Source organism: Phacochoerus africanus, chromosome 5 (assembly GCF_016906955.1).
Source record: "Phacochoerus africanus isolate WHEZ1 chromosome 5, ROS_Pafr_v1, whole genome shotgun sequence".
Lineage (NCBI taxonomy): Eukaryota > Metazoa > Chordata > Mammalia > Artiodactyla > Suidae > Phacochoerus > Phacochoerus africanus.
Window position 1 is genome coordinate 61,898,695 of NC_062548.1, and position 26,136 is coordinate 61,924,830.

Genomic DNA, 26,136 nt, shown 5'->3' on the forward strand with positions numbered 1-26,136 from the left:
TTTATGGTTGATTCTTTTGGGGAGGGAACCAGCCCCTCAAATGGTAGTTTTTCTAATTATTAAATAGGATCGCACGTCTAAGAAGCGTCATAACCCTGCTTTCACGAAAACGTTTTCTTGGAGTTCCCGTCGTGGCTCAGTGGCTAACGAATCTGACCAGGAACCATGAAGTTGCAGGTTTGATCCCTGGCCTTGCTCAGTGGGTTAAGGATCCAGCGTTGCCGTGAGCTGTGGTGTAGGTCACAGACGTGGCTCAGATCCCACGTTGCTGTGGCTCTGGTGTAGGCCGGTGGCTACAGCTCCGATTCGACCTGTAGCCTGGGAACCTCCATGTGCCGCAGGAGTGGCCCAAGAAATGGTAAAAAAACAAACAAACAAACAAAAAGTATTCTTGGGAGTTCCCATTGTGGCTCAGCAGGTTACAAACCTGACTAGTACTAATCCATGAGGATGCGGGTTTGATCCCCGGCCTCAAGGATCCAGGGTTGCCATGAGCTGTGGTGTAGGTCTCGGGCCTGGTGTTGCTGTGGCTGTGGCATAGGCTGGCAGCTGCAGCTATTTGACTCCTAACCTGGAAACTTCCATATGCCAGGAAGGAGGGGAGGGAAGGAAAAGAAAACGTATTCTTAACCCATTCCAAACAGCTGCTATTTCCCAAAGACTTGTGGGACCAAGTTCTCAAAATTCACTCACATAATGCAGAGACCAGGGACATAGAGAGCACCGTGGCCTGGGGTTCCCAATGTAGCGCAGAGCATTAATGATCCAACATGTCTCTGCGGCATTGCCGGTTCAATCTCCTACTCCGCGCACGTTAAGAATCCAGTGTTGCCGCATATGTGGCACTGGTGGCAGATGCAGCTCGGATTCTGTCCTTGGCCTGGGAACTTCCATATCCTGAGGGGGTGTCCAAAAATGGGGAAAAAATAAATAGAGAGGAAAAGGCTAATCAGGAAACCTGGATGTTTTCTGGCCTACGACCACAGGGCGTTTCTTCTTTTCTGGAACTAGATTTGCAAGGCACTTAAGGAGACTTCTCTTCCGGATTCTAGCCCTGCAACTACCGCAGCTGCCGCCAGGGGGCTCATTTTCACCTTTTCCCCCAAGAAATAAATGCAGACGGTGCACTTAATTTTTCAACTTTACAGTGATGCAAAAGTGATAAGGATTCAGTAGAAACTGTACTTTGAATTTTGGTCATTTCCTGGGCTAACAATAGCCTCTCGTGATGCTGGGCAGCAGAAGTCAGCCACATAATCAGGAGGGGAGATAACCATACACTGACAATCATTCTTTACCCAGACAACTATCCTGTTTTTCACTTTCCCCGACAGTGTTCAATAAATTGCATGAACTATTCAACAGTCTTTTTTTTTGTCTTATTCTAGGGCCACACCTGTGGCATATGGAGGTTCCCAGACTAGGGGTCAAATCAGACCTGTAGCCACCAGCCTACACCACAGCCACAGCAACACCAGATCCTTAACCCACTGAGCGAGGCCAGGGATTGAACCCACAACCTCATGGTTCCTAGTCATATTTGTTAGCCACTGAGCCAGGACAGGAACTCCCAACAGTTTATTTTAAAATTGGCACTGTGTTAGATGATTTCGCTCAACCGTGGGCTAACGTAAAGAGCACTTTAAAGTAGATGAGGCTATGGTGTTGGATTGGCTAGCTGTGTTAAATTTGTTTTTGACATATGGGTTCAGCAGGCTGTAACCCATTGTAAGTGGAGGAAGATCTGTACTTGAGGGCTGGGATAGAAAACACTTCCACCTTCCCTCCTTCATATGTCATGAGAACAACATAAAAAGCTACATTTTTATTATTACTCAATGAATTTTATTACATTTATAGTTGTACAATGATCATCACAACCCAATTTTACAGCATTTCCATCCCAAACCCCCAGCACATCCCCCCACCCCTCCAACCTGTCTCATTTGGAAACCATAAGATTTTCAAACTCTGTAAGTCAGTATCTGTTCTGCAAAGAAGTTCATTGTGTCCTTTTAGATTCCACATGTCAGTGATAGCATTTGATGTTGGTGTCTCATTGACTGACTTCACTTAGCATGATAATTTCTAGGTCCATCCATGTTGCTGCAAATGTGGTTCTTTCTTTCCTTGTGACGGCTAATATTCCATTGTGTATATGTACCCCATCTTCTTGATCCACTCCTCTGTTGATGGACATGTAGGTTGTTTCCATGTCTTGGCTATTGTATAGAGTGCTGCGGTGAACATTGTAGTACATGTATCTTTTCGAGAAACGGTTTTCTCTGGATAGATGCTCAGGGGTGGGATCACTGGATCAAACAGTAGTTCTATTTTTAGTTTTCTGAGGAATCTCCGTAATTTTTTCCACAGTGGTTGTACCAATTTACATTCCCACCAACAGTGTAAGAGGGTTCCCTTCTCTCCACACCCTCTCCAGCATTACTTGTTTATAGACTTTTTGATGATGGCCATTCTGGCGGGTATAAGGTGGTACCTCAGAATGGTTTTGATTTGCATTTCTCTAATTATGAGTGATGTTTAACATCTTTTCATGTGTTTTTTGGCCATCTGTATGTAACAAGCTACTTTTAAATTCCTCAAATGGGCAATGTCTTAAAACAATAAACCTCGGGCAAAGTGTGCCCTGGCTACTTCCAACAGTCTTAGCATCCCTCATCCCTGGCTCAGTGCCACTCTTGGGAGCGGTCGAGTAGCTGCCTTCTCTGATTCCCCTGCACTGGCTGGGGCACTAAAAAAGGTGGGAAAGGCAAGCAGGAATGGCCTGAGTAAAGGTTCGGGGTGGGGGGGGGGGGATGAGAAAGCCCTCAGTAGTGAGAATGGAGAGAAATAGAGCCTCTTGAGAGATTTTTGAGGCAGAAAGGCTAGGACACTAGAATTAAGTGAATATAAGTAAAGGAGAAGAAGATGGCTCTTGGATTTCTGGTGCAGAAACTTCCATAGTATCTAGAAAAAGGAAGGTGTGATTTGGGGACAGAAGTTACCTTTTGAAAGTGATGAATTTCCCAGGTCTCTGTGGAAAAAAAAAAAAATAACAAATGGGGTTTAGTATGGAGAAAATGGGAAGCTAATGAAAGTTGCTAAGCCAAGGAAGGACATGATGAGATTTTGGGATGCTTGTGGCAGGTAAGGAAGAGGGGTGACTGGAGGGAGAAGTAGCTGGAAACAGTGGCCCTCACCCAGCAGAGGGGTCAGAGGGCCTGAGCCTGGCCAGCAGGAGCCAAAAGACACATTTTGTATGAATAAGGATGGGCTGGCCCCCAGGAGCCAGGGGAGGCTTCTCGTTCAAGTTGCATTTTGCAGGATTTCTTCAGGGGCTGCTGCAGTGCCAGACTACCTCTTTGTTGCCTCCTGAAAAGACAGGAGCTTTTACTTATTTATTTTTTGGCTGAGCCTGCTACATGTGGAAGTTTCCTGGACAGGGATTGAACTTACGCCACAGCAGTGACCAGAACTGCTGCAGTGACAATGCTGGATCCTTAACCCACTGCACCACAAGGGAACCCTAAGATGGGAGTTTTTAGAGCATACCCAGAGAACATGTCAGAGATGATGACAGCAATTTCTCTGGGACCACCTCTCTTCTTGCTGGCAACCAGAACGTGGGCAGAAAGAGGAGCTGGGATGATGCAGAGTTAGCTGGCCCAGAGCTCAGGCACCTCCAGGAAGAGCCTGGGGGAAGTTGCACTTCCCAGAAAGGTCACAAACCCTCCCAGAGACCTTGAGAGGGCTTGCTAATGAGAACTAATGAAGGGGAAAGGGTGTTCTCTCTCCAAAAGGTTCTTTTGAAGAATACGCAGGGTAAGGCTGAGTAGATGAGGATATATTCGTACGATGGATATTATGCAAATGAGTCAGCAGCCTAGATAGAATTATTCTGTGTCTATTAAGAAGATGAATGACAAACCTGCAAGTTGCAGAGGAGTGCGAATAGTCCGATTGCAACCAAATAGAAGGGCTACTCATATCTGTTTCAGTGAAATATTTGCAGGGCTGTTAAGTTTAGAAATATCTACACCAAATGCCCCACCTTAGGAGAGTGGAGTTGGTGGAGTAGGGTCGAGGGAGGAGATTATAAACTCCAATCTGCATCACACTATCATTGGAACTTTTTTAACATTTGCACTACCGTCAGGATTAATAACATTAAATTAAGGAGTTCCTGTCCTGGCACAGCAGAACCGAATCTGCCTAGGAACCATGAGGTTACAGGTTCGATCCCTGGACTGGCTCAGTGGGTTGAGGATCCGGCGTTGCCGTGAGCTGTGGTGTAGGTCACAGACATGGCTCGGATCTGGCGTTGCTGTGGCTCTGGCATAGGCCAGCAGCTGTAGCTCTGATTTGCCCCCTAGCCTGGGAACCTCCATATGCTTCAGGTGTGGCCCTAAAAGAAAAAGAAGAAAAAATAATAACATTAAATTAATAAAAGAAGAAAAAGAAAGCCAATAGACCAATGTGCAAGATCTTAATTGATCCCATCTTTATTTCCTGTTCTATAGTTTAGAAGGATATAACAGGGTCTCATTTAATTCTACTACGACCTCTGCAACTTGGATGTTTTCACTGCATTTCACCTGTGAGGAAACAATACAACTATGAGAATAATTACACTAACAAGATGCTTGTAATAATCCACTTCTCATTCTACCACCCTCTTAACACAACAATTTCACTTCTCTGAACTCCCTTCAATCCAGAGGGCATTTTTGAGGAGTGACAGATGACAAGACAGTGGAGTCACAATCAGCTGTATTATTGCTATTTATTTGTCTATAATTTTCTTTGAGTTGAGTTACTTCAACTGCAAGTAACAAGTTGTGAAGATTAAGAGATAAGATATGCAATGTTTAGCATAGGATCCCATTAAGTAGTAAGCACTCAATAAATAGAGGCTTAAAAATGGAGTCATAACCTCAGTTTCCTCAACTCTAAAATGGGTATAATTTGTCACAGAGTTATTCTGAGGATTAAGCCACATCATATGGGTTAAACAGTCATACAGATGTGTGCATAGATGCAAATCCATGATTATGATGGGGGACAGGTACAGAAAGAATTGGCTATTACTGTCAGGTCCTTAAAGAATAGAAAGTACTGGAGTTCCCGTTGTGGCGCAGTGGTTAACGAATCTGACTAGGAACCATGAGGTTGCGGGTTCGATCCCTGGCCTTGCTCAGTGGGTTAAGGATCCGTCGTTGCCGTGAGCTGTGGTGTAGATCCCAGCCGCGGCTCGGATCCCGCGTTGCTGTGGCTCTGGTAGGCTGGCGGCTACAGCTCCAATTCGACCTCTAGCCTGGGAACCTCCACATGCCACCGGAGCGGCCCAAGAGAATGGCAAAAAGCAAAAAAAAAAAAAAAGAAAGAAAGAAAGAAAGAAAGGACGGAAACAGGCAGGAGGTGAAAGGAAGAGGGACAGTAAGCCACATTGTAAAATATGTAGCTTATAAAACTTTATAGTGTTTCTGCAGAAATGCAGGCATTGGATATGCATATAACAAGGACCAGTGACTGACAATTGATTATGTGAGGATAATGTGTTAGGCTAAGATAAACGTATAGTTATTATTAAAGTAATCAAGGGACATCCTTTGTCAGCTGAGGGGTTTGGGGCCGCCCTATGGGGCCCGGATAGGTGAGGCGGGGTGGGGGTGGGGCTGAAAATTCCCCTTTTCTTTCAGGACTTTAACCCCAAGTTGCAGGTCAACAGGGTAGCCAGCGAGTCTTCCCTGGTTTAACTCCGTGGGGAGCCGGGGCGCAGCTTGGCCAGAGGGTTTGGAGATCAAAGATATGTGGATGAGACCTCGATTTCTTTGGCCCGGGGCCGGACGTCTGGCTCGCGCACAGCCGGGAGCGGCGCCAGGAAAGGTTGGTGCAAAGACAGGTCCGGGAGGAAAAGGAATTCCAACTGGCCACGTGGGGGCGCCAGGACCCCAAGGGAAGTCTGGGTCTCCGAGGGTCTCGGGGTTTGACTGGGTGTCACCAAGCCTATCCCTTTATGGGGCTGATGCAGGAGGGTGGGCTGGACAGTGAGCACCTCCGCAGAGAGGGTGCGATGCGCTTGTCGCCTCTCGGAAGGATGATGTCGCCTCTCAGAAGGATGCTGCGCGCCGCAAGCGGGTCCACCGCCAGTGATTAATTGCTACCCAGAATCTCTCTCCCTCCCGCCCTCAACTTGAATGGACCGCCTGGGTCTCAGGCCAGCTGGGAAGCCAGAGGTTGGGCTCCTTGACAAGTTTCAAAGGCAAACATTTCTGGAACGCCTGCCATACACCAAGACCTATGCTAAGCACGGTAAATTCATGAAATCTCATCTAATCTTCACAACTACCTCAGGAGATATTATCACCTCGGTTTTATAGAGGAGGAAACTAAGGTTTACTAAGTCTAAGGATTTAACCACAATAAACAGGCAAACCAGGTGAACTGTAAATATTTTTAAATAAATAAATGAATGAAAAGAACTCCACTTTGCTGCTCATCAAGGAAATACAAATGAAGGCACCCACGGGGATCCCATTTTTCCGCTATTAGATGGCAAGAATTTTAAAGATTTACTCGTGTGGGCCCAAGTGTGATAAAAAAAAAAAAAAAAAAAGAATTCTCCACAGATTTAGGAATGCAAACTGGAATGCATTTCAATGAATTTTCGGTCAGTATCTGTCCAATTTGCAAGCAAATTCCTCTTAATGCAGCAATTCCCCTTGTGAAATCTACAAAATTAATCACAGGAATAAGTTAACCTTAGTGGAAAAGGCAAATAAAGTTTTTTTTCTGGGTTTTTGTTTTGTTTAAGTGATTTACCTACTGTTATGCAGCTAATGAATGAGCCTGGGGGTCCAGTCCTGCCCTATCTGATTCTGACAATCACTGCCCTGGGGTGAAGACGGGAGGGTTCTGGCATGAGCACTGGTCACAGGCAGCAAAATCTCAAAGCACTTTTCTTTTTTTCTTTCTTTTTTTTCCATGCCTGAAGCATGCGGAAGTTATTTCCAGGACCAGGGATTGAACCCACACCACAGCAGTGGCAATGCCAGATCCTTAACCCACCGAACCACCAGGGAACTCCAATTGCACATTTCCAAGATTTAAAGAGTCAAAAGCTTTAGGAGTGGTTGTCCTAAAGCTTACATTTTTTTTTTTTAAAGTTACCTGTATCTATTTATTTATCTTTTCAGGGCCGTACCTGCAGCATATGGAGGTTCCCAGGTGTCAAATTGGAGCCATAGCCACTGGCCTACACCACAGCCACAGAAATGCCAGATCTAAACTGCATGCTGCAGCTTGCAGCAACGCCGGGTCCCTGACCCAGTGAACAAGGTCAGGGATCAAACCCACATCCTCATGGATACTAGATGGGTTCTTAAACCTCCAAGCCGTAATGGGAACTCCCCTGGGTGATTTTTTAAAGCTCTCACATCTCCATCTGGACAGCAGGTTAGAATACTGGGACTTTTAAAATGCCATATCCATATTCAGGCCACACTCTAGCCTTATAAACCCACCTCCTCTGTATGCGAGGCCCAGGCATCAGGAGTTCTTTTAAAAGCTCCCAGGTGATTGGCTGGTGAAGTCAAGGCTGAGAACCTCAGGCCTTTGCCACTCACAGTACAGCTGCCGCACAAGACCATGGGCAGAAATGAAGTCTCTCAGGTTCAACACCTCAGACTGGCGGGATCAGAATCCACATTTTAACAGGGGTTCTAAGTGATTCATACTCACATTAATGTTTGAGGTAGATTGGGTGAGGTTTTAGAGTCATTTCAACACTCCTCCCCTGTGTGACTGCTGAACATCCTGGAACCCTGGGCTGCCACTGACAAAGTCAAAAGCAACTGGGCCATGGTTAATTCTGCTATCTCCTGAGCAACTCATAAGGGGAAGTGCTACTCTAGAGGGAGGTATACCTCTTCTTCCAGATTCCTCAAATCCGGACAAGAGCATAGATTGAGGGAGGACTAGCCTGGATGCAGTATAAGTGCAAACACCCTTAACTCTAGGTGATTAAAAGCTAAAAGTAAATCAACCATATGAGGCATCTAGTAAAAATTCGGATTCAAGTAGGTTGCATTCATTGGTCTCGATCACCTCTCACCAGATCCCAAATCTGGTCTCCCTATTTCTAACCTTTTTTATTTTATTTTTTCTTTTCAGGGCACATGGACATTTCCAGGCTAGGGGTTGAATCGGAGCTGCATATGTGACCTATGCCACAGCCACAGTAATGCCGTATTCTTAACCCAATGAGCAAGGCCAGGGATCAAACCCACATCTTCATGGATACTAGTCGGGCTCATTACCACGGAGCCCCAACGGGAAGTCTGGGGTTTTTGTTAACAGAGAGGAGAAAATGGCTATTGGAGAAAATTTAGCAGAGCTCAGCGCCCAAGGAAGAATTTCCTAAAGAACAGCTGCTGTGTAATGGAACAGGCAGGGCGCTCCCTGCCCCCTGAAGTAGGAATCACATCAGGGGAGAAGCGCTGCTCCAAAGTGACCGATCTGTCCTTCTGTTATTTATCTTCAGCCTCCATAGACCATCACGCTGGCCTGCTTCCTGCTCCAGGTGTGCACCGAGCTGTCTTCTCCATCTGACGACCTTGAGCTTCCTGCAGGTGTCTCCTGTCATTTGAGTCTCAGAGGGGTCCACTTGGACCACCAGACCCACAGGTGTGCTCACCCCGCCCCCCATCAGTTCACACCCTTTTGATTTCCTCATGTGCATGACCTTAGGAGTGAAGACTGCTGGGGTTCAATCCTAGCTGGACCCTTCCATTGCTGTGTGATGTTTCCATGCCTCCACCTGCTCATCTGTAAAATGGGGATCATAATAATGCCTGTCTTCCTAGAGTTGTTAAGAACACTGGTTGCATAGGTAAAACAGCCCATGTTAGCTGTTGTATCACTGTATCAGGTGTCCCTTCTTCCCACAGGGACAATCTCTGGGATCCTCTTGCCTTCCTGCCCCACTGTCACTGTGGGAAAACAGACCCCAGCACCCTGCTTGACAATCGTATGGCCCTCAGTTTCTCCAGGGAATGGTGCCCTATGGTGGGGAGCCCACTGCATTCTCCTGCCTGTGTTTCAGAATGGCCTGTGCAGACGTGTGACTGGGTCACTTTGCTGTACAGCAGAAATTGACTGGACACTGTAAATCAACTATAATTTTAAAAATTGAAAAGAAAAAAAAAAAAAAAAGAGGAATGGCCTGCAGAGTGGAATCCAGATTCCCAGAAGCTGACTGCTTCTGCATCCCAACAGGCCCCTGGATGATCCCAGTGCAGCCCAGCCATGGACTGAGGAATGGGAACCACTGGGTTACATGACCTAAAACTTCCTTAAAAGTCTACCTGATGTGACCTCACTGTATATGTTTTAATTTACTTTATTATTTTTTTTTTGGCGGTCCCTGAAGCATGTAGAAGTTCCTAGGTTAGGTATGGAACACAAGCCATAGCAGTAACCAGAGCCACAGCAGTGACAATGCCAGATCCTTAACCCACTGAGCCACCAGGGAACTCCTATAAACTTTCTTTTTCAGCCTCACTGTAGCACATGGAAATTCTCAGGATACTCGTCGTTAACCACTGAGCCATGATGGGATCTCCATCTCTAACTTTTCAACCTTGACCTGCCTTAGACCAACAGCCCTTGGACCACTTCCGTGCCTTGGCAATGGGCTCCAGTGCCCTGGTCCTCAGCACTATCCATAGGCTGTTAACTGTCAAATTTTTATCTTCAGCCGCCCCGACCTCTCTCCTGACCTCTCCCCTGTGTAGCTGCACTTGGATGTCCTCCAGGCATTTCCAAGCCACACCGCGATTCCCCGGAAACTCATTCTGTTGTCACCCTCTCCACCTCAATGAGCAGCTCACTTTTTCCAGTGTGCACAAACCCCGAGCTGGAGTCACCACAGCTGCCTCTCTCACTGTCACATGTCCCCTCCTGCCTATCTGTTGGACCACTGGCTGAACTGTCACACATCCCCAAACCCAGCCTCGTCTCACCATCTCCACCTCCACAGCTGCCACTCTGGTCCAAGTTGCCACCAGCTCGTGCCTGGATTATCCTAACCAATGTCTCTGCTTCTGCCTTTGCTCTCCCCGTGCTTTCTCAATCCAGTGGCCAAAGTCATCTTTTTAAAACAGAAATAAGGCAATGTCATCCCTTTGTTCGTTACTTTCTGGTGGCCCCCAGCGCATTTGGAATAAGACCCAGAGCCTTCGCGATGTCTGTGGACAGTTCCGAGGGAACCTGCGTTTTCTCTGACCTCATTCTGCTGCCCTGACTGGCCTCCCAGGCTGCTACCCCTCAAGTTGTGGCCTGGGCGCTTGGCCCCACTCAGCCTGTGAGAGGATCCCTCTTCCCTTTAGGGCTTTGCTCCAAAGTTGCCTTCTCAGTGAGCCGTGCTCTGACCAAACCATTTAACCTGTGCCCAGATCCCAGCTCTGCTCTCCTCTGTGCAGGCTTTGCTTTTCCCCAGGTCTCTTATTATTTTCAAAAGATTTTATACTTTCCTCATTTAGTTGACTGTCACTAAGGATATAACTAGTATCCATGAGGATGTGGGTTCAATCCCTGGCCTCACTCAGTGGGTTAAGGATCTGATGTTTTTGTGAGTTGTAGTAAAGTTCACAGACATGGCTTGGGTCCCTTGTCACTGTGGCTGTGGTGTAGACCATCAGCTGAAGTTCCTATTCCACTCCTAGCCTGGGGTACTTCTATATGCTGTGGGTGCAGCCCTCAAAAACCAAAAAAAAAAAAAAAAAATAAAGGAATCTGACTGCTTCAGTTCAAGTCGCTGTGGGGGCGTGAGTTTTATCCCTGGCTCTAGTGCAGTGAGATAGTTAAAGGATCCTGCAGCTGTAGTGTAGGTTGCACCTGTGCCTCAGAGTCAGTACCTGGCCTGGGAACTTCCATATGCCATGGCCATGAAAAAATATATATATTAATTTTTCTCCTGCCATGTTGGTCTTTTTCTTCTTTGTCAGGGACTCAGATGCTTTCATCATTTGTGTTATGAATAATTTCCTAGTTTGTTCTTTGTCATTTAACTTCATTTATGATGTTTTCCCCATGTAGAAAATTTAATTATTATGTAGGCAATGTGTTACTTGTTTAAAATTCATAATTTCCAGGTTTTATGTCACAGCTTCACTTTTATGTATATTTTTATTATGATAAAATATACATCTAGGAGGTCCCATCGTGGTGCAGTGGTTAGCAAATCTGACTGGGAACCATGAGATTGCAGGTTTGATCCCTGGCCTTGCTCAGTGGGTTAAGGATCTGGCGTTGCCGTGAGCTGTGGCGTAGGTTGCAGACACGGCTTGGATCAGGTGTTGCTGTGGCTCTGGTGTAGGCCGGTGGCTACAGCTCCAATTCAACCCCTAGCCTGGGAACCTCCACATGCCATGGGAAGCAGCCCTAGAAAAGGCAAAAAGACCAAAAAAATATATATATACACACACACACACACACACACATCTAAGTGTATAGTTCAGTAGCATTAATATATTCCCATTTTTTATGCCACCATCATCTCCAGAATTTTCTCATCATCCCTTTCCCCCCTCTCCCCACCCCTGGGCAACCACCATTCTGCCTTTGTCTCTATGGGTTTGATTTCTCTAAATGCTTCATATGAATGAAATATATATATATTTGCTTTTTAGGGCCATACCTGCAGTACATGGAAGTTCCCAGGTCAGGGGTGGAATCAGAGCTGCAGTTGACAGCCTACACCACAGCCACAGCAACACCAGATCCGAGCCACATCTGCAGACTATGCTGCAGTTCACGGCAATGCTGGATCCTTAACCCACTGAGTGAGGCCGGGGATCGAACTTGCATTCTCATGGATACTAGTCGGGTTCGTGACCCGCTGAGCCACAATGGGAACTCCGTATTTATTTATAATGTTTGGAAATTACTGCACACATTCTGGCTAGTTGCTTGGTCAAATATTCCTATTAATATCTAAATATTTAAATACGTATATGCTCTGATCCAGCCCAACCCCTCTATAACTTTATCTCCAGCAGAGACTGACTACTGTCTGGCCTCCAAGACTTCCAGAAACTCTGCATCCTCTTCTGCTGGTTCCAAAGCACCCACGACCCAGCCTCCAGGGGGAACTGGGTAAAAATGCAGATGCTTAGCATTCACTCTAGACCTCGTGATTCTCCAACTGGACCTGGAGGGGCTGAGGGATCTGCAGTTTACCAGGTGCTCAGAAGCAGTACCCTGCTAGGCAAGGCTTTGGAGTTTGCAATCAGCGGTGGGCAGCCGTTTGGTCCAGTAGAGGGCACGTGGCAGCACAAATCTGGGCTCTGCATCCCCCCATCGCCTCCAGTACTTATCCCTCTGAGAAATGGGGGTAAGAATTCCTAGGTCATGGGGATGAACACTGAGATAGCATCTGGGGCTGAGTTCTGTAAACTCTGAGAATCTATACATGTAAGGGCTGTCAGCACTAGCTCAGAGCTTCCCAATCCTACTTCTGCAGCCTCGTTAGGGCCCCTCCCCTGGCCAAGGAATGATAAAAATATCCCATCAGCCTTACAGCACAGTGGGGGTGGGGAGACACAGCGCTGGGCAGTGGCAAATCTTCAAGCAAGTGCAGCAAAACACTTCATGAACCTTCTACAAAACTTTTTTTTTTCTTTTTTTTTGGCCACCCTGTGGCATACAGTGTGCCTGGACCAGGGATCAGATCCAAGCTGCAGTCTTGACCTAAGCTGCAGCTGCAGCAAAGCCAAAGCCTTAACCCACAGTGCCGGGCTGGGGATTGAACCTGTGTCCCAGCATACGGATCTATTGTTTAAGCAGTCCAGGGTGGAATTGGGAGAGAGAAGGTATGGGAGTGGGGGTGGGAGAGGGTGGCCCAAACCCAGAAGTGGCCCTAAAAGGAGAAAAGACAAAAAAAAATAGTGAGGATGATAAGGATATTATGAATTGGACAAACTTATAAGTGGCAAGGGGTAGTCAAAAGGGGTGCAACTCTCTTTTTTCCTTCTTTCCTTTCTTCCCTTCCTTCCAACTTACCTCCCTTCCTTTCTGTTCTAATGTTTTATAGTGGAAAATTTCAAACATACCCAAAAGTGGAGAGAGTAGGATAATGAAATTCCCACATGCTCATCACCCAGCTCAACTTTTATTTTGTCACTAAAATTGTTTCATCTATTCCCCGTCCTACAAATGCTGTTGGTTTTGCTAGAGCGTTTTAAAGTAAATTTCATGGAGTTCCCATTGTGGCACAGCAAAAATGAAACCAACTAGGAACCATAAGTTTTCTGGTCTGATTCCTGGCCTTGCTCAGTGGGTTAAAGATCCAGCATTGCTGTGAGCTGTGGTGTAGGTCACAGATGCGGCTAGGATCTGGCATTGCTGTGGTGTAGGCCAGCAGTTGTAGTTCCGATTAGACCCCCTAGCCTGGGAATCTCCATATGCCATGGGTGTGGCCCTAAAAAGCAAAAAAAAAAAAAAGTAAGTTTCATATGTCATCTCTCCTATAAATATTTCAAAATGAAGTATCTCTAACACAATCAAAATTCCATTATCCCATCTAACAAAATTAGTAATGATTCCTTACTATTAATAACACACCTGTGTGGAGTTCCCATTGTGGCTCAGTGGGTTAAGAACCCAACCAGTATCCATGAGGATGTGTGTTCGATCCCTGGCCTCGATCAGTGAGTTAAGGATCTGGTGTTACCATGAGCTGTGGTGTAGGCTGGCAGCTATAGCTCCAATTTGACTCCTAGCCTTGGGAACCTCCATATGCTGTGGGTCTGGCCCTAAAAAAGAAGACAAAGAAAAAGAAATACACCTGTTTGGAGTTTCCATGTGGCTCATCAGGTTAAGGATCTGGCAGCTGTCACTGCTATGGTGTGGGTTCAATCCCTGGCCCAGGAACTTGCTTGTGCTGTGGGTGAGGCCCAAGAAAACCATCCTTGTTTAGAAAGTGGTTTGGTAATATGCTTCAAAAACATATTCATACCACTTTGGCCCAGTAACTTTGTCTCTCCTTTTCTACCTAATTAGAGAAAAAAAAAAAAACACTTTATTCTGTAGCCTTATTTGTAAGAGAAAATACATCATTGGAAACTTGGATGTTGAACAATAGTAATTACAGCATGTTCATATTGCAATAGTATTTATAAAGTTAGGCTGAGTAGCAATGTTTATAGTTAATGTAACAAGACCAAGCAGAATGTAAAATTATGTATTCATTGTGAGATTTGTAAATATGGATATAAAAGTTCTCATTGAGCACTGACTATATCATAGGTGCTATGGGAACTGTATTCACTCAAAGATATGAGCATTATTAATACCTCTTACAGACAAGGAAATTGCTGTTCAGGGAGATGAAATAACTTTCTAGGATACCCCTCAGCTGGTAAACTGTAAATTCAGGTGAGGATGGAACCCGAGCTTTGTCTGGCTCTACAGACCAAGAATTTAACCATTTTCCTTCCCTCCCCACCCCAACCCCCAGGCATTAACTTACTCACAGAAGTTGTCATTGACTAAGACGTGGGATTATAGGTGGTTTCTTTTTCCTCTTCACTTTGCAGCATTTCCTACTGCAGGTATTATTTGATATTAGAGAGAAATATATTCAGATTACATATTTAAACTTTTATATTTAAAACTCAAGAGAGGACATATTTGGAGCATGCGCTAGATAAAAGGTTCTCGTGGCCAGTGTGCAAAAAGTTCCTATAAACTGATGAGAAAAAAGATAACTCAAGAGAGAAGGATGTGCCTCCTGGGAGTTCCCGTGGTAGCTCAGTGGAAGCGAATCTGACTAGTAACCATCAGGATGTAGGTTTGATCCCTGGCTTCACTCAGTGGGTTATGGATCTGGCATGGCCTTGAATTGCGGTGTAGGTTGCAGATATGGCTGAGAACTTCCACAGGCTGTGAGTGTGGCCCTAAGAAGACAGGGAAAAAAAAAAAAAACAAAAGAAGAAGAAAAGAAAAGAAAAGAAAAGAAAAAAAAAAGATGCACCTTGGAAACCAAATGGCTAAGGATATAAAAAGGTCCTGTATAAATCTCACTATAGCCAGTTTAAAACCATGACAAAATACTGTTTTGCATCTTATCAAGCTGGCAAAAATCTTAGAAATTCATAATATCCATGTGCTGGTGAAGAAATGGGAAAAGGGGTGCTCTTACCCCCTGCTGGTAGGAAGGGGGCTGTTCTAGTATTACCTATTGACACTGCATAACCCATACAGTTTGACCTGGCCATCCTACTTGGATGATTCTGTCATACAGAAATCACAGCATTATTTGCAAGGGTATATGTTCATGTGTAGCTATTGCAGCATTATTTGTAGGGAGGAAATTGGGAAAGCATGACTGTCCACCAATAAGCAAATAGTTTAATAAATCAAAATCAATCAACTCAGTAGAATATCAGGCAGCCATTAAAAGTAACTAGATCCCCAAAATGAATTTTTTTTTTTTCTTTTTTGGCTCCATCCATGGCATATGGAAGTTCCCCGGGCCAGGGATCAAATCCAAGCTGCCGCTGTGACCTATGCCACAGCCTTGGCCACACTGGATCCTTAATATGCTGTGCCACAGTGCAAAATCCTGAATTTTTTCCAAAGTTAAAAAAAAAAAAAACATTAAGGAGTTCCCGTTGTGGCTCAGCAAGTTATGAACCCAACTAGTATCCATGAAGATGCCGGTTTGATCCCTGGCCTCACCCAGTGGGTTAAGGATCTGGCGTTGCCATGAGCTGTGGTGGCTCGGATCTTGAGTTGCTGTGGCTGTGGTGTAGGCTGGTGCTGCAGCTCCAGTTCAACCCCTAGCCTGAGAACTTCCATATGCTGTAGGTGTGGCTGTAAAAAGAAAAAATTAATAAAAAATAAAAATAAAGAAATGCAGAATCTCATCCCCATCCTGACCCACTCAACCAGAATCTGCATTTTAACAAGATTCTCCCACAGAAGCACTGTGTTTAGTGTGGTCCATAAAGGGGAAGCCTTCTGTTGTATTGTGGCAAAAATGAATAATCATCCACCCAAACCCAACCTTTTCTTCTACACTAACTTCCCACTTTTAGCTGGGCACATGGCTACCCAGGATAAAGATTCTATTTCTCAGTCTTCCTTGCAATTTGATGGGACCATGTGGCTTTGCTCTGGCCAAGAAGACAAGACTGGAAGTGAAGAATATCATTCTGCATTGTGCCCCCAAAAGGGACATTGCTTCAGTCTTCCCCGCCACTGCCCCACCACATCATTCCTTGTTTTCTACTAACTGCAAATGTCAGTAACTGAATCAGTCACTGTATTAGCCTGTTCAGCTGCCATAACTAAACACTACCTGCCGGGTGCCTGAAACAACAGAAATTAATTTTCTCGCAGTTCTGGAGGCAGCAAAGTCCAAGATTAAGGTCTGGCAGGATTTGTGTTCCAGTGAGACCTCTTTTTATGGTTTGCAGGCTACCTTTTTGCTATGTGCTCCCACAGCCTTTCATGTGTGTGTGTGTGTGTGTGTGTGTGTGTGTGTGTGTGTGTGTGTGTGTGTGTGTGTGTGTGTGTGTGTGTGTGTGTAGAGCTCGCTTTCTCATCTTTTTTTTTTTTTTTTTGGCCACACCTATGGCATGCAGAAGTTCGGGGGCCACAGCAGTAACAATGCCAGATCCTTAACCTGCTGAGCCACCAGGAAGCTCCCTCTGTTTCTCTTTTTATTTAAAAAATTTATTTACTTATTTATTTGCTTTTTAGGGCTGCACCTGCAGCATATAGAAGTTCCCAGGCTAGAGATTGAACTGGAGTTGCAGCTGCCGCCCTACACCACAGCCATAGCAACTCGGGGTCCGAGCCATGTCTGAGACCTACAATGAAGCTCATGGCAATGTTGGAAACTTAACCCACTGAGCAAGGCCAGGGATCGAACCTGTGCCCTTGGATACTAGTCAGATTTGTTTCCTCTGAGCCACAACAGGAACACTTGTTCCTCTTTTTAAAAGCCTGCCAGTCCTATCAGATTAGGGCCCCACCCTCACAATCTCATTTGACCTTAATTACCTTGTAAAGGCTCCCTGTCCAAGTACAGTCACATTGCTGGGGGTGGGAGGAGTGTTAAACTCTCAACAAATGACTTTAGGGAGTGAGGGACACAATTTAATCCATAGCAGCCACCTTGGACTCAGAGATGGAAGCTGCTGCAAAGAATGCCATTCCTTCTTCTCTCTTGCCTACCCTGAACCATTAGATGAGTGGGAAACTAGTTTGCTGTTCAAAGCACTGTGCTTTGGTTCTGTTACAGCAGCTTAGCCTTCTCCCAACTCATCCACTGCATATTCACAAAGATCCACTGAGCAACAAGAAAGGAATGAAGAGATGCCCTCTAAATGGTTGCTGTTGGAGTTCTAGCTGTGGTGTTATGGCCTAGTGAGTTAAGAGCCTGACTGCAATGGCGCAGGTTCGATCCCTGGCCCAGCACTGTGGGTTAACGTCTTTGGCATTGCTGCAGCTGTGGGTTAAAGGCTTCGGCATTGCTGCAGCTGTGCTGTAGTTCACAGCCATGGCTTGGATGCAATCCCTGGCCTGGGAATTTCCATATGCTGAGGGTGCGGCCATAAAAAATAAAATAAAATAAAAGAATAAGTGATTACTGTTGGTTGCTACAAGGGTGGAGGTGGTGAATAAGCTAAGAGTATTGAGGTAAAAAGATATCCAACAGCATTTCAAGCTGTACAATTATCCTCAACATTCAAATGACTGTGGGAAATATGATTTTCCCCATTTTGAAAGTAAATGCTTGAAACACTAAGACTCTCCATGGGAGTTCCCATCATGGCTCAGGGGAAATGAATCTGACCAGTATCCACAAGGATGCAGGTTCAGTCCTTGGCCTTGCTCAGTGGGTTAAGGATCCGGCATTGCCATGAGCTGTGGTGTAGGTCACAGATGCAGCTTGGATCCGGTGTTGCTGTGCCTGTGGTGTAGGCCAGTAGCTACAGCTCCAATTCGACCCTAGCCTGGGAACCTCCATATGCCACAGGCGAGGCCCTAAAAAACAAAAAAACAAAACAAACAAACAAAACAAAACAAAACGAAAAGAGAGAGAGAGAGAGACTCTCCATGGAAGGACACTTACTCATAATGAAACCTCATATTCCAGCCCTCTGCACATACCAGTTTTCCTTCTTCCCCTCCCTCCTTCCCTCCTTCTTTGGTGGGGATGCTGTCTTCCCAGGGTGGGTCAGGGAATAAGGTGGAGAAAGTACAGTCCCACTGCTGCTGGAACATCTTCTCCAGGTTTTATTTTCAGCTCTCCTCTCTGTACTCCAAGGGCAGGGCAGGGATTTTCAGGTGAGAGGGAAGACTTTCCACCGCGCCCTCGCAAGCTGTTCTCATTCTACCTACTGGTAAAACGGCATTAAGGGCCCCCAGCGGTTCAAGATGGGGACCTTGACTGTACAGCGATAAGGACAGGCACAGCCAGGCAGGAGAAAGTAGCCTGTGCCCACCTCTACGGCAGGCTGGCGCTCGGGCTCCAGAAGGCAGGGGAAGTCGGCACTCTGGCGAATCCGGTTGGGGTCGCCATGGGCCAGGTACAGATCGTGGGAAACTGGATACAGCGTTGGGCAGACGCTGAGAAACCTGCCTTCGTCCTCCCCTGTCGTCACGTGGTTCTGGGGCGGGAAGAAGCCTGGTAGCCCCAGGTCTCTGGCGGTCATGTGCCGTCTTCGGAAGGCAGCGTACCCATCTTCCAGCTGGGGGTCGGCGATGGGGACTGGCCGATAAAACTCTTTGTTCCGGAGTTGGGTGTCCAGCTTTGCTTGCTGCGGAAACCAATCACACCGGAAGGGGGCGCTGAGAGAGGTGATGTACAATGTAGCTTCTTCCTTGGGAAAATCCAAGGTAGCCACACTTTGCTTTATTTTTCAGAAATCAAATTAGTTTTCAAAGCGTAATATTTACAACAGAGGGATATCCTGAAATAACACCAAAGGGTTTGATTGTGAAAAGTTAGTCTATTTTCTACCCTCCTCCTCTCCTGTTCTCATCTCCAGAGGCAACCACTTCCTTCAGTGTGCTTTGTTAGAACTATTTTATGTGTGTATAAATATAGGTAGATATATCCACACCCTCTCCCTTTGTACACGAGTGATATATATGATCCTTCCACTCTGCATTTTGCTTCCCCTAAATAATGTTTCTCAGAAACTGTTACCCTTCGTGTGTATAGATCTTACAAATTTTACTGGGCTACCTCAAGGTAAGAAAAGATTTTTTAAACAAGACTTTAAAAGAGCAAATGATAGGGAGTTGCGTCGTGGCTCCGTGGTTAATGAATCCAACCAGGAACCATGAGGTTTTGGGTTTGATCCCTGGCCTCGTTCAGCGGGTTGAGAATCCAGTGTTTCTGTGAGCTGTGGTGTAGGTCGCAGACAGGGCTCCAGTGTTGCTGTGGCTGTGGTGTAGGCCAGCGGCTACATCTCTGATTAGACCCCTAGCCTGGGAACCTCCATATGCTGTGGGTGCGCCCTAGAAAAGACAAAAAGGAGAAAAAAAGAAAAAAGGAAAGAGCAAATGATAAAGGAAAACACTGATACATCTGGAGATATGTATATATGTGTGTGTGTGTGTGTGTATATATATATATATATATATATATATATATATATATATATATGTCTTTTTAGGGCCTCACCCACGGCACATGGAGGTTCCCATGCTAGGGGTCAAACTGGAGCTACAGCTGCGGGCCTACACCACAGCCACAGCAACATGGGATCCGAGCCATGTCTGCGACCCACACCACAGCTCATGGCAACGTCGGATTCTTAAGCCACTGTGCGAAGCCAGGGATCGAACCTGAGTCCTCATGGATACCACTTGGGTTCCTTAGCCACTGAGCCATGACGGGAACTCCACATCTGGTTATCTTAAAATAAGAATTTCTGGAGTTCTCTGGTGGCACAGTGGGTTAAGGATCTGGTGTTATCACTGCAGTGGCTGGGGTTGCTGCTCTGGCTGGGGTTTGATCCCTAGCCTGGGAACTTCTTGTATGCCATTGACATGGCCAAAAAAAAGAAAGAAAGAATGAAAAAAGGAAAAAAAAAACCACACACGAGAATGATTAACTCAAAACACAGAAGAGGGTTTACCTCTGGGAGTGGGGGAGGGTTGTGGGCAGGGAGGGTCGCACAGGACTCTAAGGTACATTAATGTGCTGTGTTTTAGCTGGCTGATAATAGGTATATTGGTGTTTGTTTTAACGATGTTATTATTATTATTATTATTATTTTGTCTTTTTGTCTTTTCTAGGGCTGCATCTGCGGCATATGGAGGTTCCCAGGCTAGGGGTCTAATCGGAGCTGTAGTCTCCAGCCTGCGCCAGAGCCACAGCAACTCGGGATCCGAGCTGCATCTGCAACCTACACCGCAGCTCACGGCAACGCCGGATCCCTTAACCTACTGAGAGAAAGGCCAAGGATCGAACCTGCAACCTCATGGTTCCTAGTCGGATTTGTTAACCACTGAGCCACAATGGGAACTCCTTAACGATGTTATTTTTAAACTGTAAAGGTATACCATTTACAATCTTTTGTATGCATGATTTGATGAACATTTTAAAACCAGACACACACATATGCACATAAAAAATTCACTTTAGATCTCCTGGCTTCAGACATTGTTCTCAGCTAGTGCCCCAATGTCCACACTCATAATAGAGATGGTTTCAGTGGGCCATTGAAGGAAGACAGGGCTAAGTGGCTTCTTACCTCTTCCGGTGCGACCCTGACATATTTGTGCTTCCCATAGGGTTTGTAGTCGACCATGTAGGAGCTTTGGTATGTGTCTAAATCCACGGGGGCCTAAAGGGCAAGAATAGGAAACAAAATATCCCACGTCGGTGCTCTCCCACTTAAAGGCTTTCAATGGCTCCTCATCGTTTGTGGAACAATGAGCCCTTCCTGATCTAACTTCTACTTGCCTTTCCCTTTTCGCTACCCTTGGCCCACCTTCAGGCCCATTACTCCAGACTTACTACTCTCCAGGCTTTCCAGATGCCTCCCACGTGCTCTTACTTCCTGCTGGAAACGCTAGCTATGCTCCTCACCCACTGGCAAACTCCTACATATCCTCCAAAACCCATATTAAATCCCTCTTCCCAAACATCTCTCTCTCCCACTTTTTTTTTTTTCTTTTTGGTTGCATCTCCAGCATGCGAAAGTTCCTAGGCCAGGGATCGAGCCTGTGCCACAACAGTGAGAATGCCGGATCCTTAACCCCCTGCCCCACCAGGGAACTCCTCTCCCACCTTTTATTCTCCACCTCCCAACAATTAAACTCTTCCTCCTCTGCTTTCACAGCACATCTTATATCCCTTCACCACAGAGGCTATCCTGGTGTGCTGTAACTGACTGAATGAAGGACACTAGATTACGACCTAATCTTAAGCACCTCAGCAAGCCTCGAAGCCCAGTGTACTGTCTGACTTAAGTTGCCCAATAAATGCACGCTGAGTAAACAAGTGAACCCTCAGAAAATTGTAAACCCTTAGCTTCCGACTGCCTGTTTAAAATAAAGCTCCGGGAGTTCTCGTTGTGGCACAGTGGTTAACGAATCCGACTAGGAACCATGAGGTTGCGGGTTCGATCCCTGCCCTTGCTCAGTGGGAAGGATCCGGCATTGCCATGAGCTGTGGTGAAGGTCGCAGAGGTGGCTCGGATCCCGTGTTGCTGTGGCTCTGGCGTAGGCTGGCAGCTACAGCTCCGATTAGACCCCTAGCCTGGGAAGCTCCATATGCCGCGGGAGTGGCCCAAGAAATGGCAAAAAGACAAAATAAATAAATAAATAAAATAAAATAAAATAAAATAAAATAAAGCTCCATGCCAGGAGGATGGCTAGAGGGAGTCCCAAGGAGCCTGCTCTTCCCCTGAGGCTGTTTGCCAAAGGTGCTCAACCTTGAGATGGTCGCAGGGGCCAGAAACCCACAACACTCACCTGTCTGGGGTACACCACACCTGCCATAGCCGACGACCTAGACATAGACAAGTTGGTTAGGCTCACTCCTAGCACAAGCAGCAAAAACAGCCACTGCCCCCAAAGCTCTGCCAACCAAGCAAGACCACTGCAGTCCTCCCAGCCTTGCCCTGCATGTGACTCAGCAGCAGAGACAAATGGGCCCCAGCAGGGGTCCTCGGACAAAGGGGTGGGACTCAGAAAGAATGACAGCCGTTAAGCCCATCAGATTTACCACTCAAGCAGAGGGGCAACTGACAGCAGGGCAAGTGGTGTGGTGGCAAATAACAGTCGCCTTTGGGGGAGCGGGGTTGCAAATAAACTCCAGTTTGTAGCATTTGCCAACTTCTGAGATATCACTGCTCCCACCCTGACCCCTTTCAGGCTATCAGTGTAATGTGATGCCACGTTGTACAGATGTGCACAGAAAGGGTTCCCGGAGCCAGGATGATCTGACTCTGGCACACAGGTTCCCATAGGTCAGGACTCTGAGCAAGGTTCAGGCCAGGGATTTAGAGGTGCCCTAGAGCAGAAGTGCAAACCTGGTTTCTAGTGGAGCTTGGGGGATGAGGGGGTAGCGCCCAGGGTGAAGGACGTTGTGAGGTTCTGCATTCTATTGACAATAGCAGCATGTGGGTCCAACCCTGCCCCTCGCCTGCCCCCCAGGCCTGGGGATGCCTTACTGCCCTGGACTTGTGGCAAGCTCTCTGAGGCCACCCCATCTTGTGTGCATGGCTTCCTATCTTCTTATTTTTATTTATTTTTACAGCCACACCTGCAGCATATGGAGGTTCCCAGGCTAGGGGTCGAATTGGAGCTACAGCTGCCAACCTATGTCCACAGCCACAGCCATGCCAGATCTGAGTTGCATCTGTGACGTATGCCACAGCTTGAGGCAATGCCAGATCCTTAACCCACTGAGCGAAACCAGGGGTTGAACCTGAATCCTCACGGATACTAGTTGCGTTCGTAACCTGCTAAGTCACAATGGGAACTCTCTCCATAGCTTCTTGATTGGGACTCTATTTCATTCCCATGGATCCCTGTCCTGAGCCCCACTCCATGCAAGGGCCGTGGACCAGCAGGCAGGTTGCTGAGCCTCAGGTGGTCCCTGTGTCCCCTCCTTTTTGTGCATAGATAGTTCCTCTCCCAGGCTAAGGACCAGCTTTAGTGCAAATAGAACCTACCCTTCCTTCCAACAAGGGGACGATGATGCTCTTGGCCTTCCAACTCCAAGTGCCCCTGCTGCCTGGAGAGTCCCACTGCCGTGTCTCATGGCCACACCTGTCTTTGAGATGAGCATTGAGCTATGTGATGCAGGCTCTTTTAGTCACAGTCCCCCTGCATTGTGATTGGGTGACTGACTAGCCTCCTGCTTGTCTGTCCCCCTGTCCCCAGCTCACCCCCTTTCACAGGGAGCTTCTGGTGTCCCAACACACCTGAGTCCACATGAACCCTGGCAGCATCAGAAGGTACCCAGGACCACAGGGCTTTCCGATGCTCTCTGTAATCAGTCTATTTCCAGGAGAGGAGGGTAAACAGCCCCATGGAGATTATGACGTCTGACTATGTGTGATTGAATCCACCTCAAAACATAGCTCCTCCCAGGCCCCTGTTGCCTGAAAGGCTAGCTTATCCCTCCCTCCTCTGTGTGTCAAAATTCCCCCATCCTCTATGGTTATTTGGGTGTCTATAATCCAAAACAAAAAAGAACAAGTGTTGATAAGGATGTGGAGAAACTGGGACACTTGCACATTGCTGGTGGGAATGTAAAATGGTGAAGCTGCTCTGGAAAAGGGATTTATGGTTCCTCAAAAAATTAAGCACAGGTTTGTCACATGGTCCTGCAATTCCATTTCTGACTATATACCCCAAAGACTGGGAAGGCAGGAACTGGAACAGGTATTTGCACACCCACATCTCTAGCAGTATTATTCACAGTGGCCAAAAGATGGAAGCAACCCAAGTGTCCATCAACGGATGAATGGATAGGAGTTCCCATCATGACTCAGCGGTTAATGAACCTGACTAGCACCCATGAGGATGCTGGTTTGATCCCTAGCCTTGCTCGATGGGTTATGAATCCAGCATTGCCATGAGTTGTGGTTTAGGTTGCAGACACGGTTTGGATCCTGAGTTTCTGTGGCTGTGGTGTAGGCTGGAAGCTACATCTCTGATTGGACCCCTAGCCTGGGAACCTCCATATGCTGCAGGAGTGCCCCCAAAAAAGCAAAAAAAAAAAAACAAAAACAAAAAAACCCCCAGATGAATGGATAAACAAAAGGTGATAGATACATTATTCAGCCTTCAAAAGGAAGAAAATTCTGGCAAGAGTTACTACGACACGGATAAACCTAGGAAACATTATGCCAAGTGAAAGAAGGTAGCTCATAAAGGACAAATATTGTATGAGTCCACTTATATGAGGTAACTGAGTCATCAAATTCATAGACAGAGTAAGTAGAGTGGTGGTTTCCAGGAGGCTGGAAGGAATGGGTGTTGAGTTTCAGTTTGGGAAGATGAAACACTTCTGGAAATGGATCATGGTGATGGTTGCACAATATTGTAAATTTATTTAATGCCACTAAACTGTACACTTAAAATGGTTAAAATGATAAATTTTACATATATATATCTCTACCATTTACATAAATGTTAATATACTTACCACAATATGAAAAAATTCCACTTTCTTTAAGGGCTACCTCTTCACAAAGTTTTCCTTGGTTTCTCATTAGGAGTCACCATAGACTCCTTTCATTTATCCAACTAATATTTATTGAGCACTTATTTTGTGTTGGATGCTGTTTTGTACCCTGCAGATTCAGCAATGAAGGAAAGAGATGGAAATTCCTGCTTGCACAGGGTCCTGGTGCAAACAAAACAGACTAAACAAGGTAATAAGCAATTCAGCCTCCATTAGATCCAGCAAAGAAGCCAAGATGCATGTGGGAGAAGAACAGAGGTGCTTCCGATAGGGAGGATCTAAGAAGGCCTCTTTGAGAGGAGACATTAGAGCAGAGATCTGAAGTGTAGAAAGAACCAACCATGCAAAGATCTGGAGGAAATGTGTCCCCTGTGTAGGGGTCAGTAGTGCAAAGCCTGGATGGACAGAACAACTTGGAATGAGAAGGGCCAAGGAAAGGCATGGGTGATGGCACAAAGCCAAAACATGTCATGAATCTCTGCCTTTCTCTTTTTTCATGCCAGTTTCCCTTTAGAAAGCTGTTTCTCTCCCTTTTAGGAATCATGTAGTTTGAGTGGTACTGACCCTACCCCAGCTCCCAGGATATTCCATCCTCGGGGCCACCATGATTGATTCAGAGAGAGGCTCATGACCAGGGCGGGCTGATAAGCCCCATCCCCAGCCCTTGAGAGAGAGAGTCTCTCTTTCTGAGATAGAATACATGAAGAACCGGAGTTCCCATCGTGGCACAGTGGTTAACGAATCTGACTAGGAACCATGAGGTTGCGGGTTTGATCCCTGGCCTTGCTCAGCTGGTTAAGGATCCGGTGTTGCCGTGAGCTGTGGTGTAGGTCACAGACGAGGCTAGGATCCCAAATTGCTGAGGCTCTGGCGTAGGCCAGCGGCTATAGCTCCAATTAGACCCCTAGCCTGGGAAACCCCATATGCCGCAGGAGTGGCCCAAGAAATGGCAAAAAGACAAAAAAAAAAAAAAAAACACGAAGAACCTTGAGAGCCTGGAGCCACCTGAGGCCATCTTTGTGGAGACAGACTAGCCAAGAATAAAATCAGCAGAGCAAAGAAAACCCAAGAGTTGGAGACAGAGAGGGATTGCATCAAGAGGGCCCTGAGCCCCTGGATACAACGATGCCTGAAGCTGGAACTAATCTAGGCTTTGTAGTTTCTGTGAGCCAATAGATTCCTTACATCTGAAGCAGTCCCAACAAATTCAAGGCTGGAGAGCTAAAGTGGTTGTTTCTGCTAACAAACTGTGGGATCCTTGAGGCAAAGAATTGGGTCTTACCTTTTTATCCCTCAGTGCACTGTCACTTAAGTGTAGGGATTTAAGATGCGCTTGTGAATTTAACAAAACTGGCAAAGAAGAGGGTAACAAATAGAATGGCGGCAGAGATGGAAGCAGAAGGGAG

General features: G+C 46.3%; 1 protein-coding gene across 1 annotated transcript; it reads right to left on the reverse strand.

Moving 5' to 3' along the window:
* Nucleotides 1-18,410: 18,410 nt before the first annotated feature.
* On the reverse strand, nucleotides 18,411-22,044 carry TEX37 (testis expressed 37). Its single transcript, XM_047779192.1, has 3 exons — nucleotides 22,006-22,044; nucleotides 20,781-20,873; nucleotides 18,411-18,833 (listed from the first exon to the last, which is right to left on the reverse strand). The coding sequence occupies exons 1-3, from the start codon at nucleotides 22,030-22,032 to the stop codon at nucleotides 18,411-18,413; spliced, it is 543 nt and encodes a 180-aa protein (XP_047635148.1). The 5' UTR covers nucleotides 22,033-22,044.
* Between the last annotated feature and the right edge of the window lie 4,092 nt (nucleotides 22,045-26,136).

Coding starts and splice junctions, on each gene's coding strand:
- TEX37 (XM_047779192.1), bottom strand. CDS start 22,032: ATGGCAGGTGTGGTGTACCCCAGACAG. Junction 20,874..22,005: donor GTGTGGTGTACCCCAGACAG/GTGAGTGTTGTG, acceptor CTTGCCCTTTAG/GCCCCCGTGGATTTAGACAC. Junction 18,834..20,780: donor TCAGGGTCGCACCGGAAGAG/GTAAGAAGCCAC, acceptor TGGTTTCCGCAG/CAAGCAAAGCTGGACACCCA.